The 22,737-nt window shown below is 34.4% G+C and overlaps 1 protein-coding gene across 17 annotated transcripts in view; it reads right to left on the bottom strand.

Moving 5' to 3' along the window:
* Window positions 1-22,737, bottom strand: part of Tbc1d5 (TBC1 domain family member 5) — a 552,135-nt gene that overhangs the window by 469,081 nt on the left and 60,317 nt on the right. For 7 of the 17 annotated variants that reach the window (XR_004514672.1, XM_033757108.1, XM_033757102.1 and 4 more), the window contains exon 3: window positions 18,375-18,436. The exons of the other annotated variants lie outside the window; for them this stretch is intronic. Coding sequence is in view for 5 of the 7 variants with exons in the window: in XM_033757102.1 (XP_033612993.1) it covers window positions 18,375-18,421 (47 nt within the window). In the remaining 2 variants the exon portion in view is untranslated. The remainder of the gene's footprint in view (window positions 1-18,374; window positions 18,437-22,737) is intronic. 17 annotated transcript variants of the gene reach the window in all.

Here is a 22,737-nt window from a genome sequence, read left to right as displayed (position 1 = left end):
GTACCAGGGATTGAACTCAGGTCCTTGTGCTTGCAAGGGAGGCCACCAAACCGTTGAGCTAAATCCCTGGCCCAGATCCTATTTCTTAATATTTAAAGCTATCTGGAACACACATAATTATTTTAATAGGCGACTTAAATTACCTTTTATTCCCCAGTATATTTCAAATATCATAAGCAAAAATTACGCAATCGAATCTTATTCTTCAAACTATAAACTCAGGAAATAGTAACAAATTCAGAATGTGGCACATAACAAATACTCTTAAGTATTTATTAGTGAATGAGTGACAAACAATATATATACAATGTATTGTTGACACAAGTTCATAATTTTTTCTGGACTACTTCTGCAGACTAAAATGTCAATTTTTCTTCTGCACATTCAGAAATAAATACATTTAAATTATCTCAAAGAAACACTAAAATGAAAAAAAAGAAAAACACTACAGTGAGTTAGAATATAATTCAAATGACATGAAAAATATATTTTTGAGGTTTATTATCCCTAAGTTAGAATACTTTTGTAGAGGACACTAAGCCATTTTTAAAAGTGATTTATTCTCATAATAGGTATCTGGGTGATAAAAATAGATGAGAAAATAGAAAATTCCACTCATATTTCTGATCTTATGTTACTGTCATGATAAATCCTAAAAAAATTATAGGATTTGGCTGTAAATCTTTATTTAAATGCTTGGCCATGCACAAGACTTTAAGACTCTTAACTAATAAATGAGGTCACTGGGTAACCTGTGGTGGCCATTTTCTGACAGTTGCAGTGTGCCTAATTTACTTTGCAGATTCCTTGAAAATAAAAAAAAAAATACTGCTAGCCTATGCTTTGACACATTTCTTATTACTAGAATGTATTTTACCAAACAGTGGAAAGGCAGAAACTAGTACAAATAGTAAATCTATGCTTAAGAAAGAAAACCACAGTTTCCAGTGTTCCTAATTTCTCAGACCCCAAATGACTAATTCTAACCAGCAGGGGGAGATAAGAAAGAGAGGAGCAAGACAAAGAACAGGCTACAAGGCGAGAAAAGCAGTTATAATTATAGCTGGGAACATGGAATTTGTTAAAGGAAGTCTACTGTATAATTATATTTGAAAATTTAGCAAGATGCCCAGAGGCTGACTTGCAGCTGTCAGGAACTGGTAACTCTACTTCTGTTCAAGCAACGACCACTTTGGCAACTAAATTCACTATCCAGACATTACTAGAACTGACATTTAGAGTAAAGGAACAGATCTTCTCATAAAACATTTTTTCCATAATGGATGAAGGCATCCATTTCAACAAAGTAACCTTTTTTCTGTAGCTTCCTCTTTACACCTAGCTCTCCAGTATCTATCCTCTCTCCTCCAAAAGAAACCAAAGATTCTCATAGCAAAGCTGTTCTATAGATGCAGATCTAACTAGATCATGAATCATTTACTTATCACATACAATTCCAAATTTAACATCCTTACAACAAAACTCATTTTCCTCTACCTCTGCTTTCTCTCAAAAATGTCTGTTCCTTCCCTCCTATATTGTTTTTCCTTTCAATCTTACTGGTACTCTCTCAGCTGAGTTTAAAAACTAGAGATTTACCTTTGCTCCTTCCCCTGCCTGATCTCTTTTATTAATTGAAGCCATGAAATCCTATCTATTTAAAAAAATTATCAGTCCTGATCACCTGAGCATGGTGGCATATCCCTTTAATCCTAACACTTGGGGCTGAGGCAGGAAGGTCTCAAATTCAAAGCCACCCTGGCTTGATTTAGCAAGAAACTGTCTCAAAACATGACAATAATAATAGTATCATTCCTTAATGAAAGATACACTGAAGTCCTAGCCCCCTCTATCTCAGAATGTGACCTTATTTGCAAACAGTCTTAACAGAAAATGAGGTCATTAGGGTGGGACTGTGACCTGAAATGACTGTTGTCCTCAGAAAGAGGAGAAATTTGAACACAACTCAAAGTGAAGGTCATGTGAAAACAAACACACAGAAAGAAGTCAGCCATGTGACTGAAGTAATCTATCTACAAGCCAAAGAACACCAAACATTGTCTGCAAATAACACAATCTATGATTCTGCTGTGTACTCTTCAGTCCACACTTTTAATTTTGGAATTCCAGCCTCCAAAACTATGACATATCTGTTACTTAAGCTACCAGTTTGGGGCATTTTATTTCTATTGCAGTGTATTTTGGGTTGCTATTAACAAAAATACCAAAGACTGGGCAATTTATAAGCAAAAACAATCTATCTGGCTCACATTGCAGAAGTTGGTATCTCCAAGAGCATACTGCAAGCATCTGGTAAATGCCTTCTTACTGTGTCAAAACATAGTGAAGGCAAAAAGGTAAGAGGGAACACATGCAAGTGCATGGAAGAAGGACGTCGAGTGAGAGATAGTCAAACTCACACTTTATCAGATCCCACTCCCAGGACTAATAACCTCTTAAAGGCCCTACTTCTCAACACCCTGAAGTGGAGATTAAGTTTCAAATACATGAATACCTGCAGACACATTCAAATAATAGTACAGCCCTTTAAAAAGCACACAGTACCCAAAGTCATTTTGAACTTCATTTTCATTTATACCCCACCACTGAACTTGCTCCATATCTTGGTAGCATCACACCCACACACCTGGCCAAGAGAGATTCTTATGCATCATTCTTACTCTCTTTCAATCAAATACTGAGGGCTGGTTTCTAAATACTTCAGGGGGAAATATTCACCAGGAAATGATCTCAGGGCCTTCATACTGAACTACATCCCAACCCCACCTTATCCACCTTTTTAAAAAACATTTTGAGACAGGGTCTTGCTAAGACCAGGTTGGCCTTGCACTTATACTTCTTCCTCATCAGCCTCCCAAATGCTTGAACTACATGTGCACACCACCATGCAAAGCTGATCCTTTAATCCATCCAACATTCCAACTTATACCACTACTAGACTGATTCAATTACCACCACAGCCCTGGACAACTGCTTCCAAATAATTATCATATTTAGAGTCTTCTTCTTTGCTAATTCATTCATTCTTTGCACAAAACTTTTTCTAAAATTCAAATCTGATTGTATTTTCAATGAATCATATAATCAGTAATATAAAAAAATCAGGAGTATCCATGGATTCTCCTGACAAAAGTCCAGTCTTTTTTTTAAATCATGGTTGACTAAACTCTACACAACATGGCCTCTAAGAGTACAAAGAAAAATCAATATTCAGCACTCCCATCTCAAACACACAAGGCAACATTTTCAATTTCTCAAATATATCAACACTTTTTCACATTAACCTAGAACTTTATCATTTATACTTTCAAAAAATAGTCTATTCTTGTCGTGCGCCAACAAGCACAGTTCTAGAAGGTACACCATTAGAACCAGAGAAAGTTCCTGTCCTTGTGAAACTTACACTTTAAGGAGGATGTCACCTGTGATCCCAGCACTTGGAAGCTTAGGGCAAAAGAATCACAAGTTTGAGTCCCTCAGGTAAATTAGCAAGACAGTATTTAAAAAAAAATTTTTTTTAAGGGCTGGGGATGTACCTAAGTGGTAGACCACCCCTGGGTCTGATCCTCAGTACTCTACCTCAAAAAAAGAGAGTGGTAAATAGATAACAAATACAAATAAATATATACTAACTCAGTACTAAGTACTCAAAAGTAAATCAGAGTAAAGGGAATATGGAGGTTGGAGGTGGGAAAAAGAACAAGGTTATGATTTTATATAAAGTGATCACGCAAAACCTCCCGACAAGGTGATGTTTCAAAACAGACCTGAAGACAGTGATGGTAGAAGTCCTTTGGACACCTGAGGGAAGGGTTTTCAGATAAAGAAAAGACCAAATACAAGGACTGTGAGGTGGAAAAGACCAGCATTGCTGGAGGACTACCAAGGAGGCTGCTGTGACCACAGGAGGTGGGTGGAGGAAAATGAGAGCAGCTGAGGTTGTGGAGGAGTCCAATAACATATGGTCTTGAAGTCCATTAGAAAATAATGGGTGAGGGCAGGGATTTAGATCAGTGGTTCCACCACCTGCTCGTAAGCACAAGGTCCCAAGTCTAAGCGTCGTACCAAAAAAAAAAAAAAAAAAAAAAAAAAAAAAGGGGGGGAAGAAAAGACAAAATAATGGGTGGGGGAGAAAAGGACACCAGTGATATTTAGTAGTATTTCTGAGTAGCCTATCTGATTTCACTGTGAAAGAATCACTTTATTTTATTTTTTTTAAAGACTCACTTCAGTGTTATGCACAAAGCCAATTTGGGAAAACTAATCAAAAAAGGCTATTAGCTAAGATGATGCTATAAAGTCTAGAACAGCAACAGTTGTGGATTAGAATGAAGTAGAGGTGGTGAGAAATAGCCAGGTTCTGGTATTAATGATAAATACTCGCAAATATATTTGGATATGCTTATAATTAAATAAGACATTTTTATTCTGCTACTTGTATTACCATCAGTATAAAGCAACAATTTTGAATGGGTAAAGATGATTCTTATAACCTCTCTATTATAAAAAAGATTCATGAAGCAAAAAACAAAGGAAAAAAAACCCTAAAAGCCAAATGGATTTAAAAACAAGCAAAAAATAAATATGAACAAACAAACACAAAATAGGATATCCTACTTTTGAATTAAATACCATCCCTACAATGCAGGATGATTTCCACACAGTGGCTTTGTATTTATTTATTCATTTTTTTCTCTCATTGAGTTTATTGGTACATTTTAGGTATACAGTAGTTACATTCATTATTGGGATCTTGTACTTTTACATGACCGGTCTTGGTTCTCATTTTTCCCACTTGTCCCTGCCCTCCCTTCACCCTCTCCTGCCCTCCCCATTTACAAACATTTTATTTCCATTTTTTCACTTTCTCATATTTTTTCTTTTCCCTTATTACCTTTCCCCTACCCTTCCCACTTTCCTTACACCATTAGCCCTTTTCTTCCTATTTCACACTGTTAATTATCTCATTAGAATCTTATGTACCATTATAGTTTTTCACACCACAGAAACTATTCGGTATTTACACATGTGTGACTTATTTCACTTAGGAGTGTATCCTCAATATATATCCATTTTCCTATGAATGAATCCTGTTTCTCATTCTTTATGGCTGAGTAGTATCCCATTTTATAGAAAAACTACATCTTCTTTATCCAGTTTCCAACTGATGGGCAAATGGGCTGTTTCCAAGATTTCCCTATTACAAACTGTGTCGCTATAAACACAGGTGCACATATATCACTGTGATATGATTCTTTTAATTCTTTTGGAAAGATACCCAGCAGAGGGTTATCTGGGTCAAATGGAAAACTAGTCCCAGCTCTTTGAGGTATCCCCTTATTGATTTCCACAGTGGTTGCACCAGTCTGCACTCCCACCAACAATGGAGAAGGGTTCCTTTCTCCCCACACCCCTACCAACATTTGTTATTGTTTGATTTCTTGATAGCAGCCATTCTTTGTGGGATGAGATGGAATCTCAGTGTTGTTCTCATCTGCATCTCTCGAATGACCAGTGATGTGGAACATTTTTTCATATATTTACTTGCTGCTTTTACTTCTTTTTTTGGGAAATGTCTGTTCATTTCAGATGCCCATTTTTGAATCAGGTCTTTATATTTGGGTGGGCTGATTTGTTTTGAGTTCTTTATATATTCTAGAGAATAGTCCTTTGTCTGAGGAGCAGCTGGTAAAAATTTTTTCCCACATTGTAGGTTGTCTTTCAGTTGTGTTGATGGTTTCCTTTGCAGTGCATAAGCTTTTTAATAAGATGAGATCCCTGTTGTTTATTCTATCTGCTAGTTCCCGTGCTACTGAGGATTTGTTCATAAAGTCTTTGTATTTATAAAAGTATCCCCTCCCTACCCACAATTTCAGATGCTGATGAAATTTTATTTCTCTTTTTCTAGAGGAATGGCCTTCAATGCATGCTATCCATTGATAAAATTGTGACGTTTTGGCTGGTGCCTTCATGTGAAAACTGGTTAGTGTTTTGTTTTTTTTTTTGGAGGGGTGTTTTGAGACAGGGTCTCACTATGTAGTTGAGGCTGACCTGGAACTCACTATGTAGCCCAGACTGGTCCCGAACTCACAGCGATCCTCCTGCCTGGGCCTCCCGAGTGCTGGGATTATAGGTGTGAGCCACCACACCTGGCTTAAATTTTTTTTTTTTTTTTTTTTTTTTTTGGTCAGTGTTTTAAAACAGTAATTTTGGGTATACTAGCTGCGATTATCACATCCTCTTTAAAACATGTTACAAAACAATCCTAGCTTTTAACTGAGGAAATATTCAGATTTTATACTGCATTCACATATGAAAATTCCATTTTATTAATACAGTACTCAATTCAATAATTCACTAGCAATTAAAATATGGAAACATTACTATTATTGAGATCAGTGCATTTAATTTTAATTTTCTTTGAAAAGAAAAATAAAAAAATTTTATTTGGCCTCCTGCAAATTTTAGGTAATTAAGTTCTTATTCAATTATTATCTTTGAAAGTGAGCTCTCTCATTCATCTGAATCAAAAGAATTGTTAAATACCATCTAAGTCTATTGCATTTCTAAAATACAAAATATTTTTATTTTAAAATCACGCAAAAAATAACCATATTTTTGCCTTTAAAGAAAGTAAGAAAAATGAGTTTCCAAGAACAGAAAAGAGAATGTTTATAACATTAGTGTTTGGTTTTCCCATCAATAAGCATCCTAGAATATAAATATTCTAAATCCTACATATGGGGCACAATATTTAACTGTCACTAAATCTAGGTACCAAAATCTCAGCAATAGTCTGACACACCATTTTTGAAGCAAAAGGCCATGAAAATCATTAGACAATGAACTACCAAAAGAGCTTAGCAGTGAGGGAAAGGAAAAGAAAACAATTTCACTGCAAGAGACAGCAGTATGGAGAAGGAATGTGCTTTTCTAGTCTGTATACTAGAGAAATGCAGTGATACAAGACTAAAAGGAAATATGGTACCATTTATTCCTGAGGGTTATCTAATATAATTTACATAATAATAACTGTATTAGTCAAGGTCTTTGCAGTAATGCTTAATTTTTCAGTATTGCTAACAGAAACAAAAAGTTCCTACAGCTCCAAATCTGTAGTCCAGTATTTTGTGCATTCATTTATTCCTGTCATAAAAATCTCAAAATTTTCTCATCATAGCAGAGGGCATTATGGTATAGCATCAGTGTCAATATAAAATATCTACTCTTAGGTCAGAATAAGGTCAAGAGGTTTGTTCTAGAACTTAAAGCCCATGAAGGTAAAAATGTAAGAGCTGAAATTCTTACTAAAACCACAGGATCAAGGCCCCACTGACTGCATAAAAGCCCCAAAATGAGAAACAATGAGGAGGGTATCAGGCCTGCCAGAGGATTTGACCTCACAGGGAAAAGGGATTTCCTGGCTTAGGGTATTAGAAACTTGACTTTTTGAAATAAGATGAACCAAGACCAGAGACTTGATTTTAAACCACTGAAGAACCATCATATTTTTTTTTTTCCCCCCCCCGGTACCAGGCATTGAACTTGGAACCTTGCACTTGTGAGGCAGGCAGCAGAACCACTGAGCTAAATCTCTGGCCCCCAAACTATATTTCTGCTTATTAAAAACATATTGAAGAAATACACACAAATGTCCTGATCTCTCAAGATTAAGAACCACTAGATTTATAAATAGCTTTTATAGACTTGATTGAAGTGGAGCACTTTCTATTCTCATCTGCTATCATATTACATTTTCTAGAATTATTGTTCCTCCTTTCTCCATCTACTATATGTACAAGTATAAAGCATTCTTTCAAAATCAATATTACATTATACTTATCCATCATGTAAAATTATAAACAAAAGCTCAAAATTATATCAAGAATCTCAAATATGAAATTAAAAATATAAAAAGCTGTTTTCAAATGTTCTTCAATATTCATTATAATTTCCTTAAATTAGCTAAGTTTCCTATGTCTTGGAAGATAAACTGTCCAAAATAAAGACAATGCAACACAGAATCAACTGACAACACAAAAGAACAGCAAATTGATGGATGTTAGCACTATGTCTTATCATTGTAAGTAGAAAACTAGTACAGTCTGTCTACAATCAAGTCTACCAAAAAAAAAAAAAAGACAAGTATTTTCGGGTTTTAAAACATAACTCACTGTGACATTTAAAATCTACAAAAAATATTAATTTGCTTGTCATGGTGACCTAATTATTTGATAACAAAATTAGAATTTTTCATTCAAATGAAAGCCAGTGGGATTAAATATTTGAACCAAAAAGTTTGTTAGAATTACCATAAGTTTGCTAGAACTTTTGTTGAAAGTTAAATATTGATGTTTGTTAGAATTATCATATGATCCAGCAATTCAACATATAAATGTATATACATGTTCACAGTAGCAGTACATCTGGAAAATAGAGCCCAGATGTCAAGTAATGTATAGACATACAATGACTTATTCAGCAAAGAAAAGAAATGATACAGATATATACTAAAATACTAAAATGTCGAGGAACCTTTAAAACACAATCCTAAGTGTCTGAATAAAGACATCAGACATAAAGCTCACTTACTGTATGGTTCTACTTATTTGAAATATCCAACATACGTAAATCCATACAATCAGAACACAGGTAGCGGGTGAACAATTAATGGACCCAAGTTTCCATTAGGGATGATGAAAATATTCTGAAACTAAACAGAAGTGATAGACTACACAACACTAAATGTACCAAATGCCACTAAAACTCTTAATTTTATGTGATATGAATCTCATCTGAATGAATAAATTAATAAATAAAGCTACCACATCACCATAAGAAAGTATTATGTACCACTAATGTAATACACTAAACACAAAGGGATTACTTCTATATTATCCTTCCTTGATAACATCTAACCTCAGTCTGATGAACAATATAATGACCAGTACTCTCCAAAAGCCTCACGGTCAGGAAAGACAAGGAAAGAATGAGGAACTATTACATGGGGGGAGACTAAAATGACAACTAAATACAACATGGGTTTCTAGTCTGGATTCAGAAATAGAAAAAGGAAGTAGTGATAAAATTGGTGAGAGATAAATGAAAATCTACTAATTTAGTTAACAGTTTAATAATAGCAAGAATTAAGAAAATTTGCATCTGCTTAAGATACACACATTCATTTTGTGATAAAAGGCCAGACTCCTGAAGAGTCAAACCTGGAAAATTAAATTTAAACCTGAGAAATTAAGTTAAATAGAATTCAAGTTAGTAACAACATTTTCAACAGAAGCCTTCAAAACTAAAACAAGTAAAGTCAAAGGGACACAAAACACTATCATAATTCCTATACATTACTACATCAATTTAAACTTAAAATGAAAGCACATATGCTTTAGCCAGAATGATTAGAGTAACCTTGACGAATGTTTTGATCATTTAAATAGGCTTAATTTTAACTTTAAATCTGTAGACTCTTTAGATACATTAAAATAAAAACATCAAAAGTAGATTTTGATATATAATTACATTATTTTGTTTCTGGACATAAAGCACCACTTTATAAACCACCCCATTAAAAAGTGTCTTAAAAATAATTTTTTTTTCTGGTACCTGGGATCGAACTCAGGACCCTGCTCTTGGGAAGCAGGCACCACGGCGCCACTAAACTAAATCCTCAGCCCCTGTCTTAAAAATACAGACAATGATCAAAACAATTAGTTTTTAAAATGAAACTCACCAGCATAAATTTTGCAAAGTTTCCAATTGTATTAGCCATATTTAACATAGTCATGAAAACACTACATATCTACTTAACTATAATACTCATTGATGTTGATAAGGCAGCATCTTTAGCCTGCTAACTACTAAAAAGATAAAAAACAATCAAGATTTAAGAGCTATACACTCAATCTCAGAAGGAATCAATCCTGCTAGCACTTTGACTTCAAATTTCCATCCCCACAACTAAACAATAAATGTCTGTGTTAGGGTTGCCCTAAGAAACTAATACAGTTATTATGCAACAAAATTAAACAGTATATTCACATAACAGCTTTTTCCTGGAACAGCATTCAGATTGAAGGCAGCCATTTTTTCAGCCCTACAGATGATACTTTGAAACTCCCAGTCCAACCATCTTCTAAAATACATCCACTGTCTTGAACCCAGTCTCTGTTGAGCAGCTACCCAGTTCTATACCACATCAGCAGCCATGAATTGGACTTTGGGTGGGTATCTGGCTTAAACTCATCAGTAACCCAGAGTGTCTTGTACCACCTGCTTCAGATTCTCTGTGCTTCTCAAACAATGTGAAATAATAATCTCTGGAGAAAATTACCTTCTGCTTTGGGTGCTGGAGCAAAAAAAAAAAATTAACAATGCAAGCCAGAATAATGGGAAACGGAAACTCCTATAGGTAACCAGAAAGAAAAGGTAAGTTTTGTTTTGATATATTGCCTTAAAACCAAAACCTCTTCCTATAATCTTAAAGGCCTGTTTTTAGTTTATCATTTGAATCCCAATTTGTCTTCCAGTTGTGCAAATCTTTTAAACCTAAGCTAACTTCAGACACCTCCTGCAAACACAATTCAAAGTAAAACAGAAACAAAGATGAGCCAGATCACTCTTTAGGAATACATTCTAGTATACATCAAATAACTTCTTTTTTTAATATCAGCCTATTTTGGGTTTTTGTTTGTTTTTTCCATTGAGTTTATTGGTACATTTTAGGTATACAGTACAGTTACATTCATCATTGGGATCTTGTACCTTTACATCACAGGTCTTGGTTCTCATTTTTTCCCCTTACCCCTCCCCTCCCTTAATATGAGCCTATTTTGTAGAAGTGCATTTCATTATAGTTTCATACATTCTTCCAAAAGAAAAGTACAAATAGAATTTAAATACCATAAAGCATACATACAGAAATACATTTTCAAACAGAGGAACAGTTCAAGCCCCTGGGCCCACAGTTCTGCTGGAATGGTGTATACCTGTTAAAGACTGACAGGATGGGTGGTTCTCAAAAGCTATCTTGAGAAGGCAGTTGTTACCACCAGGATTTAATGACAGGTCTAGCCTTCAGCCACACTAACAGAAATTAAATTCTGATAGAAATCTGCCCACAGATGCACATCTAACAAATAAAATGGTCAAAATTTGATTTTAGTCTGCTCAACTCTGTCTCTTAGTCACTATTCTACTATAAAGAAAATGAGGAGTATCACTAGCAACTCCCTACATATATCTCCTTTGAGAGAGAGACAGGGAGAAACCACAATCTTCAAATAAAATCTGAGTTGAGTACTACCAATTTCAACTTCTGGGCCTCTCCTTTCACAAGAACAGCAGACCAATTCAATCCCCAACCTCAATGGGCAGTCTTTGTTTAGCTGCATCAATATCATCAGTCAGGTAAATGGCCAAGATTTCAAGCCCATCAGTTATTCTCTCTTTAGAAACGTTCTATCTTTAACATCTTCACAGCAAAGAGCAGATGAAGAAACTCCCAAGAACTATCTGATTTCCCCCAAAAGTTTGCCTCTCACTGATGTTGAGAACAGTAAAATTTGACTATTTCATATAAAAACATAAGTATACTTAGATATTTACAGTTATTCTACTAAAGTTCATCCATTTAATCATATTTGATTTCCTACTATGTGCAGTACTATATACACTGTTTACATGCTAAAAATATAAAATGCTTAACTATACTGTCCCTAGGCAGCTCAGTAATCAAGTACAAGGAAGTTTACAAGAAACTAAAGGTATTCTTGGCCAACAGCCCACCAAAACAGATGAAAAGGACAAAAACAGAAGACAATAAAAGGCAAAATAAAAAACACAAGTCAATGAAGAGAAAGAGAAAACAAAAAATTTCCACCCAAGGAAAGAGAAAGCTGTTCAAAATTATTAAAGCATAGAGGGCAAGGTAGTAGATCATTAGGGAGTTTATAATCTGAGACAATAACAGTTTCTACAAGAGAAATCCTCAACCAGCAAAGTATGGTAGAATGTGAATAGTTTGAAAAGGCTCATGCGAGATTCAGATTTATTCATCCTTAGGAAGTGAATGTTCCCTGCCAGAACTTAAAATAGGGGAACCTTAACAAGTATAACAACATGGTAATATTTACCACTGGAAAAGATTTTTAGAGTCTACCCTAATCTCCCTAACTCTAGAATAATATGAAGCTCTAAAAATCAAATGAATAGATCTATATGCTCAGATTAAAAAAAAAAAAAAAAAAAAGCTAAGCTCAAAAAGAAAAGGCTAAGGTGCAGAACAATATGCATTATTATGAATATTCTGGGACAGAAATAGGAGGTTAAAAAAAAGACAAAGTCCAAAACCAGAATATGAAAAATTTTAGAAGTGTCAGGGAGAATTCCACAAAACCTGTCAGATGTAAGGAGGAAGAAGAAAGAATCTACAATGCTTTTTCTTAACCCTTAAACAAGTAGATTCCTTGTTTATCTGCTAGTTGCATATCCAACTGTTTACTGATGATTTAAAACTATTCCACAATTGATTTCTATCAAATTCTAAATTTTAGTGATATTTTCATTAGTGCATATTTGACACACAAAGAACAAAAGAAATGTAAGAACAGCAAGTGATGCCAAGCATGGTGGCACACGCCTGTAATCCCAGCACTTAGGAGGCTGAGACAAGAGAATCATAGAGCACTTAAAGCCAGCCTGGTCTACATAATGATTTCAAGGAGAAGAAAAAACATAGCTTTGCACTCTTCAGAAAACTTGCATATAAATATTACCAGATAGAGATAAATCTGATCCATGCCTAAAATTTACATTGGTTCTAGGACTCCTTGAGAATGTTTTTCTCTTACACACTACTATCTTCAGTACTTCCTAACTTAAATCCAGGATAAGATCATTCTGCCATGAATTGAGAACTCTTTATTTCCAGTACTTATTCTCAGAAACGAAAACTTAACATTTTGCTGCATGTAAATTCTAGTTCAATTTTTTTTTTAAAGGCTTACTACTTACTAATGCCAGGGCAAGCTACTGATGACTGTTGGTCCATAAAACTATATTACCTTCTTTTTAAAAATAAATTGCAGTGATGATGCACAATGGTTACCTCAGAAAATATCATTAACATTTATTTAATAAAACAACCTCCTGGCCGGGCGTGGTGACGCACACCTGTAATCCCATCATTCAGAAGGCTGAGGCAGGAGGATCACTGTGAGTTTGAGACCAGCCTGGGCTACATAGTGAGTTCCAGGTCAGTCTCCACTACATAGTGAGACCCTGTCTCAAAAAACCAAAAAAAAAAAAAACCAACCTCCTTACATTTCACCTGTCCAAATATTTTTTCAGTATCTCTATACATAATAAGGAAAGCCAAAGGAATTATAAAATATCTAAATATAATTTTCATCTGTGTTCTATAAATAGAATAATTAAAGCCATATTACTAATGAAAGTTCAAGGAAAAAAATTAAAACCTTAATCAAAGAATGGATTCAAAATTTGTAATTTGTTCCATTATCCATTTTTAGCTTCTTCCTCCCATGACTCAGGAAAGCTGGTCCTCCCCAGATTACTCCCCAGTTTCAGAGCTGGCTCTGAGAATCAACCATTATAATATTCATTAGAATACCATCCTTCCTATTGGTGATTGGCTGAGAAAGTCAGATAACAAATGATTGTTGTTAGTCTAAAAATGAATGTAGTGTTTAAATAGGGCCAATAAACTAAAACAACTCAGTCTACCGTGAAGACAGAAATTCTAGTTTCTCTGATAGAACTAAAGGATGTTTATTGCTCCAGCTGCTGAAGGTAGCCATTCTATAAACATGAATGAAACCAGCATAAAGACAAAAGCCAAAGAAACCAAACTGGACCTTGTTCATAGAATGTTTAAAGACCACACCTTACAGCCTCTCCTATTTTGGTAATTTCCAGTAGAGGAGAAAGTAAACTTCATTTTGGAATAAGACAAATTATTTGAGAGTTTCTGTTATTTAAAGATGAAGCCCCCATACTTTAAAATAGTCTCTTAAAAACAAGTTTATGAAAGTTATTTTAAACTATAAGATACCTTTATATTTTACAATTTACAGTCTTTTGAAGTTTAATATAAGTGCTCTTAAATCCATTAAGAGTTCAATCAAAAAATATGTTAACTGACAAATAAATACTTTAGGCTATTTTTACTTGATTGCATAAAACTGTCTATAATATATCCCTCAATACAGAAACACTGAATTATAACCCAAGGATGGGTTAATTTGTATAAATCTTGAATATTGTCATTTGTTTCCAAAACAGATGCTTAGAGACTCTGCAAAGAAACTCTGCTCAATCGAAACCAAATTAAAGTTCCATCTGGAGCCTAATGGTTCCATGGTTCTACAACAATTATCCAAGTCACCAAAGTGAGCCTCAATCGTATATATCACAGAATCTCTCTCACAGGTACATACATTCTTATCCCTAAAATTGGAAAATATGCTCATAAAAACAATTTTGTGTATGCATACCCAGAGGAAGAAGATTCCATAGTTATCCAAAAGCTACCAATATTTCCTCAAAGACACTAAACTGTCTCTGTGTAATTTTCATCAACATGCTCTGTTTAGAAACCATTGCTGGGATATTGCATCATGATCTTAGCTTGACAAAAAAAAGAAAGTTCATTTTCTGCTTTTAAATGGCCTTCAAAGTGACTTGGACACCTAGGGTAATATTTTACAGTTCTCTTTCTCAGATCCTATCAGAGGCATCATTTCTTATCATATCAGAAAAAAAAATGAGTAAGGCAATTTTATATCCTAAATTTCATGGCTAGAAATTGTCACAAAGCCAAAGAATTTTAGCATAGGAAAGGACCTGGAAAGTACTCAAAGATCAGAAAGTACAACAATGCTCCTAAATGTTCCACTGCCTGAATATGAACTGCTTGTTTAAAATATATTATAGCAAAGTGGCAGAATAATGAATTTGTAGTTTTTTGTTTTTTTTTTTTTCTTCTCTAGACTAGACCATAGTCCTAATCAGACTAGACCATGGGCCTAAATTAGCAGACTAAAATTTATGAAGTGTTTGTTGGCCTAACAAATTCATTTTAATTTGAATGCCTTTAGATTGAACCTGGCTTCTCTGAATAGCTACGGTGGCAAAGCATCTGTTATCTTGGTCAGCCCGAGAATTAATGTTCAATTAAAGATCCACTAGACCTATGGTGGCTAATCCACAACACAGCACACTATCTGTATCACTGGAAGCTCTAAAAGGTTTACAGCCAAGTGCCCAAAATGCAACCAAAACCAACTTATTTATTACAAAGTGCCAACACCATAATGAAATCTGAATACTGAGATTTTAGTTTAGAAATAACAACTCATACATTAACATCCTTTGTCTTAAAAGAAAAACAACACATGTGCCATAGGTTCACCACCACTGTACTAACCAATGTTTCTAAAGCTCTAATACCCCTTGGTGGACAATAAAAGCAATTTGTTGAATTGCATGGAGCTTTAGTGATCTGACATTGCCATATGACACAAAAAGTAAATGCAGGTAATTCATCTGTATACGCACACATATGTAAACCAGTTGAAAATCTATAATCCAAAGCTTTTAAAATTTAAAATACTCCAAAATCTGAAGTGTTTTGAGCACAGATATGATGCCACAAGTGGAAAATCCCACACCTGTCCTCATGCGATACTCACAGTTTAAAAAAAATACTTAAAATTATTGTACAAAATTATCAAGTTATGTGTATAAGGAATATATGAAACATGAATGAATTTTGTGTTCAGACTTAAGTCCTATCCCCAAGATACCTCTGATCCATATGCAAATATTGTTCTAAAATCTGGAAAAGTTCATAATCTGAAACAATTCTCATCTCAAGGATTTCAGAAAAGGGATACTCAATTTATATCTGTGTATGTACAGATGTGTCATATAGACTGATTTAAATTTTGTTACTGTAGTTCATGGACAAAACACTGTGAATGAATAGTACTATATGAAATGAATATAGATACAGAAGCTAAGATTAAAAGTCAACCAGAAGCAGTTCCAATGCTTTTTCTGCATTTGTGATTTTGAGTTTGTGTGCACATCAGGGACTAACAAAGCCAACACATATACACGCAACCACAGAAGTTATGGCCAAAAGCTTTTATTTTAAAATACTAGGATCCTAAAACTGTTTATGTATTTTTAAATTTTTAAATACCAAAGATGAGCTGGGCACAGTGAGAGTGATAACCACTTGTAATTTCAGCTACCCAGCTAACTTGGAGACTGAGGCAGGGGATCAGAAGTTTGAAGCTAGCCTGGGTAAATTAGCAAAATGTGGTCTCAAAATTTAAAAAAATAATTTAAAAAAAGCTATGTTTACTACATTTATCCCTAGTACCACAAAAAAAGAAAAAAAAATAAAAATTTAATGCAGAATGTATATTTGATTACATAAAAATTAAAAATAGTTATAAGTCCACAAAAATAAAACAGAGCAAAACAAAATCTCAACTCATTAATTTTAAAAAACACAGAAAGAATACAGAAAAAAGCAATGGCAATATGCCAGGAAATAAAGTTGATGTTTTTAATATACAATTTAATACTCAAATATGAGGAAAATAGCTGAATAACTGGCACACAATGTTGAGTTAAATTATAAAATAACTACAAATCATCAATAGCATTACAAAATGTACCTTAAAACAAGATACTTTTCTCCTGAGTGCAGTATTGTACATGATTATAAAAATTCTAATGACCCAAACAGGCATCAATGGGAACTTGTTAAACCAACTATATCATAGCCACTCAAGAGAATGTTATACAACCCCTAAAAGAAATGTAGATTCCTGCTCATAACATGGTGTTAAGTGAAAAAGGAAACAGATGTATAAAATTCTATTTTAACATTAAAAATCCTTTAAATCCAATTTAACCTTTCCTAGTAAAATAATCCAGTACTTTTAGAAACAACTAATATAATTAACTTTTACATGGAATTTTCTAACATGATTGTTTTCTTTGATCAAGATATAAAAAAAATTGGAGTGGAGATATAACAGTGATAGAGTGCTTGGCTAGAACACACAAAGCTTTAGATTCAACCCCCAGAACAACAAAAAAAGAAAAGAAATAACCAAAATTATCAAACAAAAAAAAAACCAAGTAAAGAGAAGGTGAAATATGGAAGCAGACAGGCAAGCAAGCAACCAGATTTAAATGTAGGAAAATCTCACTACAAAATTAAGCCATTCTTCTTTGGAAATAGTTTTCTGACACATAAAATACAGCCTCTAAATATTCATTAGAGGTATATACAGCAGGCACTGGCCAAAGACCTCATTTCCACCCCATCTTCACTCTATAGAAAGGGAAGGCATAATTCCTATTATCTCTGCCTGTTTACCCAAGAACTGACCAGAAGCAGCCAAGATTAGTAGGGCCCCACAGGAGGTAGTGAGGTTGTCACCAGGATGGGCCTGAGGGGTCCCCGAGGATGAAATAAAGGAACTTAACCCACCCTTTTAAAGTAAGTTTGCAGATTTACTGACTCCTGACTCAGAAAAAGAATTCATAGGATGTGTCAGCAAAAGCGGAAAAAAAAGGATTTATTAGAGGTAGATAGATACAGGATGCTCAAAGAAATGAGGCAAGTTACAAGCCAGAATAGGGAAAATTTAAAGGTTGCTTTCAATATAGGTGATCTCACATGTGTATTCTCACTTTTAGGCCTGGTTACAGTGCAAACCATCTACATAGTTTGAAGTGCAGATATAGATATGGGTTTTGAGTTAAAACACACTGTTTCCAATGTAGCGCCTTTCTGGGCCAGAGAGAAAGGAAATTTGCAGGTGAAAAGGGTCTAGTGCCCAGCAACTTAAAGGGCCTTTAGAAATTTAACATTATTCTCTGTGAGGATGGAAGGAAGGCTGTCACACTAATAGGGTAACCTCCAAAAGCAAGCAAATAGCTTGTCTTGAAGCTTCAGATTTGTGTGTGTGTGTGTGTGTGTGTGTGTGTGTGTGTGTGTGTGTGTGTGTTTTTTTGTTTTTTTTTTTTTTTTTTTTTATGTGTGTGTGTGTGTGTGTGTGTGTGTGTGTTATTTTGGATTTTTTTTTTTCTATTTTGTTTTGTTTTTAGAGACAGGGTCTCACTATGTAGCCAAGGCTGGCCTCAAACTTGCAGCAATAGCCCTGCCTCGACTTCTGGGTGCTGGGATTACAAGAGTGTTTTACCATGCTTGGCTGTAGCTTTTTTTTTTAAACTACAATTTTAAAATCTCAATTTCTTGGTCTCCTTTCTACCTAGTTTTATTTCTTCTATCTTACCTCCAGGACATTAGCAGAAGCCAGTGCAGTTCAATTGCAAATAACATACGCCAGAGAGGAACCTGCATGCAGAAAGGAAAACTAAAATAAACTCTTCTGGGCAGGTCAAGGAAGTTAAACTCTTACCAGATTTTAATTCTACTTCAAAATGGATGCATATATCCAGATTAGTCTTAAGCAGTCTGGCATATCAATTGCAGTACTTAATTATCCACTTCAGACCTATGCCCAATAATGTCTTTCTACATGTATATAATGCAGGAGAAAAATTCAAGGCATTCCATTTTACAAAGATCTCAAATACTTTAACTGTTATGCTTTGTAACTTCAACTACCCTTAAATCACATAATTAAAAGTTAATTTCCCACATATATTGAGTTTATTTACTACAAAGGGTTATGACACAGGCAATCCCTAACCATGCAACATACCAAAAACACGTCCCTAAACATTACAGGAAATGTTTACCTTCACTGAAACATTATTAAGCAAAATTTCAAAGAATCATTTAAGTTCCTAAGTATGCCCTTCATAATAATCTCTAGAACAGGTAAGACATCCCATGACTGCCATGATTCACATAGGTGCTGAGGCAGAATAATAGTTCAGACAATTACACAAGTGTAAGAGGTTCAAGAACAACTGCCTGATAGAATTATTATAGACAGCTGAGTTAGGTAGAAATAGTATAAGCAGTCACATAGGGGTAGGTTCTCAAGAGATTCAAGACAAAAGCGAAACACATACAACTGCGGCCAGAGATATATCTGTTGGAGAATGATAAAGACAAGATGACCATACTTTTATATTTTCAAAAAGGACAAACACTAGGCCTAATAAAGTCTAGACAGACATCAGCCACCCCAGTGGATGACCAAAGACCTCTGGACCCACCATTTCCTAGAATAAGTCTTTGTTCTTTTTTTTATCCATGCTTGTTACATGACTTATTTCCCAACTGGACCACTACTACCAAAGTACCTATATGTGTAACCGTATTGTTCATGGCTGTGGCCCACTTTGTACCCATGTGGGTTTTACACCATAAAACTCTCCTGCAGAGTAAGGTCCCTGGCTACTCATTCAAGACCCCTTCTACATCTCAGGAGCTAGCCTATCAATAAATATCTTCCCACTCTTAACCACCACTATTCCTAGAATTCATCCTTCAATTTTCAGAGAATAAATGCCTAGCATATCAAACATCTAACAGGTTAGGAGACATAAAAGTTCATATTTCATCTCCATTATTACTTCCTACATCAGATTTCACTTTCAGGATGATGAAAAGGACCCAAGTACAAACTATTTCAAATTTTTTTCTAGGGAATAACCCTGCACACTGCTGCCCAAAAGAAATTTTTTCTTTCTCACTTTACTATGCATGTGGCTGTGCTTGAAGCATCTGTATACTAAAGTAATATTACTGAGTCAATATGATGATGAGAAATGAGAATTCTACATATTAGCCTTCAATTCACCACAAACTTAAAATATAATCCACAAATGCTAATTCAAGTTATAGTTTTCCCAAAATTGCTTTCAGTAAATATTCATTAATCAACAGTAATATACAAGCAATAATGAAGGAATATGAAACTTTGGGAAAATATTCCTGATTTTACCATCTATCACGCATGTGACAGTAAGGAAGTTAGGTAAGTTGGTGGATTTAAGTTTCTACCAAAATAAAATGATTCAGTCTTCAGTATAAAAATAAAATTTAAAAGTAAAATAAAATGAAAAAATATGTATACATATCTTATATAAAGAAATTAAAATACTCTTCTTACAAATATATGAGACACCAAAGGTTATTTTTAACAGTGATGCTATTCAATTGTATGGATAAATATAAGTTTTGCAAGAGGACTATAGATGCTGATGACACGAATTATTGCTTTTCTTCCAGAGAGAGAGATTGAGATTTGCATTTTAGGTTTCTTTTTCATACAAAAAAAAAAAAAAGAAGAAGAAGAAGAAGATTTAAAAGATAACACTCCAAATAATGCAAGCATGTTGTAGAATAACAACAGAACACTGCCATTGTACCAGTTAAGGCCTGATTATAAAAAATAGACATGTTCTGGTTAACCTAAATAAAAAAGGAATTTATTGCCTAGGTACTGGATAACCAAAAACACTGAGACAGGCTAAAGAATCAAGTTTGGACAGGAACCAAGGATGGCAAAATGAAGAAAAATTCCTGCCTCTATAGCCCACAATGAAGCTGGTAACTTATCTACTTGCATCAAAGAGTAATAAGCCAGGAAGAACCATCACATCAGCAGCTCTTAGGTCACATGTCCATGCTCTCTGGCCACCAAGACACAGTGCTCAACCTTCACAAGGACCTCATGCCACCTTTTAAGCTACTTCAGTCTTGAGAAGTGAGAGGTAAATTCCTATCTAACAAGAAAGGTGTTTGCTAAGGCCTTAGGCAGTGGAAACCACAGATGTTCTCTACTAAGACCTATTTTAGGTAGTGGAACAACCTGAAGTGCCTTTACTTTGTACCTTGCTCACAACTTCAAAAATTTTCAAACTGAAAAGTAGTGTACATTTCTGACATGATTACATTTGTCTGGTATAACTGCTAGTACAAAGCAAAAATTTACTCTTCCTAAAGTAGTTGTATCAACCAATACTAGACTAATTTGGATGGGGTCTAGCAAGTTTCTTAATACACTATGAAGTATTGCCTCTTGCTTTATATTCTATTCGTCTGCTAATGTGGTTTCTTGCTTGCCTTTTTTGCTGCAGCTGTGCACCGGGTTAACTGTTTCAATGGTTTTCCCACAATAACTCACAAATTTTTTCCTGATCAGTGTGCTGTATGATTGGTTCTTTGTTCCTAAGATAATTATTTTACATTTGTCTACACTGAACTGCATTTGCCATCTGCTGGCCCAATCACCTAAACAATCCAAATCTTTTTTGAATCTGATTGCATTGTTCCTCATTATTTCCCCTAGCTCCAATTTTAGGATCATCTGCAAACTCTGATATCTTTTCTTTAAAACTTGGACACATTTCATTTTAATATAGAGTCTTCTTTTTTTAAAGTGACCCCTCAGCTACTACAGCTGAAATCTTCTTTGAACTTGAAAAAGTTTTCATAAAGCTTATCCAAAGATACCTTCCAATTACATAGTCAGTGCTTCTGGAAACAAAGCTAAGTAGAACCTATTCTATTTCATCTTTGTTTTTAAAAGTACTGTCTTCTAATCCCTTATTCTCAAAGTACAATTTTTTAAAGAAATATAAAAATTCTGTTTTCTAATACAGACATTCATGGTTATTTTATTTAGTAATAACTTTTGTAAGGTATACACAATTTCCAACGACTCACTATATGTGTCATTCACTACTTACAAAAATATTTATTGAGCACACATTAGTTAAATATCAATGAGTGCACTGCTGCCTTATTACCCTGGTCCAAGGATTGATTTCCTAAACTTCAGTATCCTATTGACAAAGATGTTAGCAGGTGATTTCTAGGAACCCATCCACCTCTAGTATTCTGCACTGCTGTTTCATCTATTGAATAATACACTAGTTCTACTAAAATTCTAAAATTTTGCCACTTCAGATTTTCCTAGTTCCATTTAATTATAAAGCAATTATAAATCTTCCTATGATTCACTATTTCTTTTAGAGTTTTAATATAGAGGCAGTTATTTAACAGAATACAGTATAGAGGCAGTTAAAAGAATCCACCGTTCTAATTAGATTTGCTTGACAAATCTGAATATAGTAAGTCTCTGCTACATCTTTACAGATGTAGGGGATCAGGTTCACCTTTAGATCTAGGAAAATATTAGAACTACAAACTGTCGCAATTTGTACAAATATCCACTAAAATTATAAAAAGGGTATATTTGTTACCTTCTTGCTATTTCAAGTGGCAAAAGACAAACTGAATTCAAGATTTTCATTTTTTAACTCAAAAGTTAGATGTCACAAAAATATAAAAATGAATATAAGATAGTGTTTGCCCTCAAGAAATGAAGGTAAATTACACAGAAATGGAAATAAACTACCATAGTGGAAGTGTAGTTACAAGGAAGGAAAAGGAGGAATTTTGTGAACAACATGCATTTCAACCCTATTAAGTACTGTCTTTTAAAAGCAAATTCAGGGCCAGGGATTTAGCTCAGTGGTGCCACTAACACCTGCCTTGCAAGCACAAGCTCCAGTGTTCAATCCCCAGTACCAAAAAATAAGCAAATTCACTAAACTATTTACCACAGAAAATGATAATCAAAGGAAAAAGAAAAACAGAAAAAAGGCATCTGCTGATTGTCTCTGTATCATGGAATCCTATTTTTTTTTTTTTTTTTTTTTTTTTTTTTTTTG

This window comes from Fukomys damarensis, unplaced genomic scaffold (genome assembly GCF_012274545.1).
Source record: "Fukomys damarensis isolate Sample0158 unplaced genomic scaffold, DMR_v1.0_HiC HiC_scaffold_28, whole genome shotgun sequence".
In the NCBI taxonomy this organism is placed as follows: Eukaryota; Metazoa; Chordata; class Mammalia; order Rodentia; family Bathyergidae; genus Fukomys; species Fukomys damarensis.
The sequence above is the reverse complement of the archived record's forward strand: the minus strand, read 5'-3'. Positions and strand labels throughout refer to the sequence as shown.